Below are 3,634 nucleotides of genomic sequence, written 5' to 3' on the forward strand. Positions count from 1 at the left end.
CGACTGAGACGGCTGGACGGGGGATCGAACCAGCGACCTTCCGGTTCCAGAACTACTCCCCTAACCACTCCGCCACAGCCATGTGTTTATATTTCACCGTCGTTTAACCAGGCAAATGCCACTGAGATCACAGATCTCTTTTTCAAAGAAGGCCTGGGCCTGAAGACCCCTATTTTACAGGTTTTGGGAGAAACCGAAGTACCCAGAGAAAACCCACACAAAGCACAAGGAGAACATGCAGTGTGCAATAACCCCAGGTCCAAACTGGGAATCAAACCCAGGACCTTCTTGCTGTGAGGCATTAGTGCTAACCAATGAGCCATCATGCTATATAAAATATCACAACTCTATAGTATAAAGGAAGTTATGTTTGTTTAGGGGAAATTAAGCTCATGGTTTATCTGAACCAAACAAACTCTCAACAGTTCTTTTTAAGTCAAGCAAACATGACAAGAGTTACTGATCAGAAACGTTTGGACCACACCCTTCTAAGCAATTATCTCTGTGACTGCATTAACTACATTTACTGCAGCACCATGTGAGAAGCAACAATGTCTAGAACAGCAGCGATTCAAAAGCCTTACCGGCTGGTGTTTGTTCCTCYTCTTCCTTCTTCTTCGTTGGTTTTTAACGGCAGCTTGCAACCATCAATGTTGTATTCCTGCCATCTCTTGGAATTTACTTCACATCATCTTCCATTACCAAACAACTTACATGAGCAGGAGTCCGTATTAGCACAATATATGACAATGGTGGCCGCACACACCCCACGCTGTGTGGCCACCCCAGAGGAGAGTGACAGACTGCTTCCCCAGGCCGGAGTGGTGAGAGGGCATTGCCTCATTTCAAACCTGAGACAACAGAAGCAGTTTGCTCATGAGGTGTGGGTCAAAATGCCTGTGGGCAAGTGCAGAAGTCTGAATTCAAGAAATCACTTGATTGCACATATTGTGTCAAAAGGTTTTGCAAACAAATTCATAAGTTTAGGTAGCATCATTATTATTGTCAAGGTCAGTTTCATTAGTTGTTTCAAATAACTGCAGAACCAAAGTTCAAAGGCAACCACTGATTTTTATTGGATGATTTTTACTTTTTTTTACTTTTGTCATTTTAATGTTACTTTAGTGACTGTTGTGAGTCTTTTATTCTTTAGTAAAAGAATGCAAACAAATGTGTCCACATGGGTAGTGAAAACTTTTTTTCCAGGTGGACTTCCTGGCTGTAGAGATGCATGATGGGAAGGTTTCCCTGCTTTGGAATGTGGGTTCTGGCACCACACGACTGGAGATTCCTGGAACTGACATTTCCAACAACAGATGGACCAGAATCAATGCTACCCTGTGAATACATTTTATTAACAGTTAAATACAATTTCAGCTGGAATAACTACTAAATGTTTATGTCATTGGTGATGTCATCAGGATTGGGGCCCATGGTACCCTGTCTGTCCATCAGGTGGACTCTGAGTTGGCTCCAGGACCTGGAATAACAAGAACATCACCAGGAACATCACAAGTTTTAGATATCAACAGAAACACAGTGATCCACATTGGTGGACTGGGAGTTCACACTCAGGTAACATTAATCACTTATAATAGATATACCTCTCACCACCAAACTAAAATACTCTACTTTGTAATGTTAAAAAATGAAGCCATGATAAAAAATCCTRTTCTGTACAACCCAAGATTAGAAACATCTGTTTCATAGAAAAATGTACATAAAAATAAAGCTTTTTGTCAATGCAATGAGCTGGTTGCAAAAAGGTGAATGCCCATTAACAAAGTATATTTATTGATGCACTTACTGCTTTAATTTATCTTTATCTTTATTTGGATCCCCAGTAGCCATTGCAGTGACAATGGCTACTCTTCCTGGGGTTCTTAATTTCAGGTTTCAGACTATTTGTTTCAATAAAAGTAACTCTTATCAACCTGGAACCAAGTCCCATCTGCCCAGCAGGATTTTTGTTCCATCCTACAGTAAAATCAAAGGTTCAAACRGCACCAAAATAATCCGTTAGAAGATTCTAACCTTTTCTCAACCTTAAATATGGAGTGAAGCACAGTGAAGACAGTCATCAAAAAATGGAAGAAAACTACAAGAAAYGTAACCGACAATTGGTTGCTCCTCTGAAACCAAAGAAATGACAGAAACTGATCATATGTTTGGTGCAGAAACCAGTTTGTGGATCACCAAAAACCCACCATCCCCACAGAGAAACATGGTGGCAGCAACACAACATGGGGGGAAGGGGTGGGGTTGTTTCATGGCTAGATAAACAGCTCCAAAACCTGTTTTTTAACCCCAAATCTTTAGGTGTCTGCTAGAAAAATAAAGAAACATTTCATTTTTCAAAATGACAATACATATAGATATATTAAAATCAACAAAAGAATGGATTCACTAGAAAGAAAATGTCCCAGACAGAGTCTAAACCTGTTAGCTAACTAGCATGTTTTAATCAGATACAGGCTGCATCTGATTTAAAAAGTCTGGTTTGTGACTGAAGAGAGCTGAGGACACAAGACAATCTCAAAATGTGACATATTTGGACTTTAGCAAAAACAGGCAAACATTATGTGAAGTAAGATGTGGCTGCTAAAACAATTCTTTCCTAAAAGTACTGAAGGCTTAAATTAAACAAAGATGTGTCCAAAAAGTTATTTATTTCAATGTGCCCACATTTAATCGTTTTTTTCTAAATGTCAGTGTCAAATTGATTTAGTACATTTGAAAACAACAGTGTTGACCAAAGTGCTCTACAAGAACAAAGAAGAACCATCAATGAAATGAAGTTAAAATCGCACATAAAATTAATAATATTTTCCCCAAACATGTTGTCACCTTAAAAGTGGTTAACTTTTTTAATGATTTTTCATGGTTTCATTATTTTTACATCACAAACATGGAGAGTGGAAACTTTTTATATTCACTGTATATCAGCTGTACAGATGTGTGTGTGTGAGTTTGGCATTACTTATGTGCCACCAGCTTGAGCTCACAAGTAATGCTGATTTGAGAGCAGATATGAAAATGAACAAACAATAATTTGAAGCATGCACATGTGAATCACACACACGAGGACTCAACTGCTCACACCTGCCTCCCTCCCTGCTCCCTCAACTCTCCCTCTGCYCGGGCGTGGCTCTGTCTCTATGCTCACAACCCAAGTTGTATGTAAATGAACCACATCACCAGCCAATCACAGACAGGTTTTTTTTCACCCAATCAAAGCAGCTCTTGCTAATCAATGTAGCTGTTTGAAACAAGAGGTGGAAGTGACACAAAATTTGATTTATTAATGAAACTAAAGATAAAAAGATGTATTTTTAAATGTTGTAGCCCGCGAAAATTTAGGTGAGCGTACAAATACGGTTACTGTCATTGTGTACTTTAGACAATGTCCTGATGCAGCTGAGTAATCCAGGTAGAAAAAACATTATAATTATTATTTTAGGCAATGATTCTTAATTACAGTAAGCAAATTTGTGTGTGATTTGAACAGACATTCTTTTTACTATTGTTCCTTCATATTGATATGTGCTGTCAAATCAGTGTTACTGCACGCTCAAGCTGGTGGCACAAATGTAACGCCATATATGAGAGTCAGCAGGTGTGTGTGTGTGTGTGT

General features: G+C 38.9%; 1 protein-coding gene across 1 annotated transcript in view; it reads left to right on the plus strand.

Moving 5' to 3' along the window:
• Nucleotides 1-3,634, plus strand: part of LOC106537362 (laminin subunit alpha-1) — a gene marked incomplete at its 5' end in the record, with an annotated part of 20,109 nt that overhangs the window by 5,315 nt on the left and 11,160 nt on the right. Inside the window, 2 exon segments of the mRNA XM_014034739.1 lie at nt 1,207-1,340; nt 1,422-1,575. Of these exon segments, the coding sequence (XP_013890193.1) occupies nt 1,207-1,340; nt 1,422-1,575 (288 nt within the window).

Source organism: Austrofundulus limnaeus, unplaced genomic scaffold (genome assembly GCF_001266775.1).
Source record: "Austrofundulus limnaeus strain Quisiro unplaced genomic scaffold, Austrofundulus_limnaeus-1.0 Scaffold2270, whole genome shotgun sequence".
In the NCBI taxonomy this organism is placed as follows: Eukaryota; Metazoa; Chordata; class Actinopteri; order Cyprinodontiformes; family Rivulidae; genus Austrofundulus; species Austrofundulus limnaeus.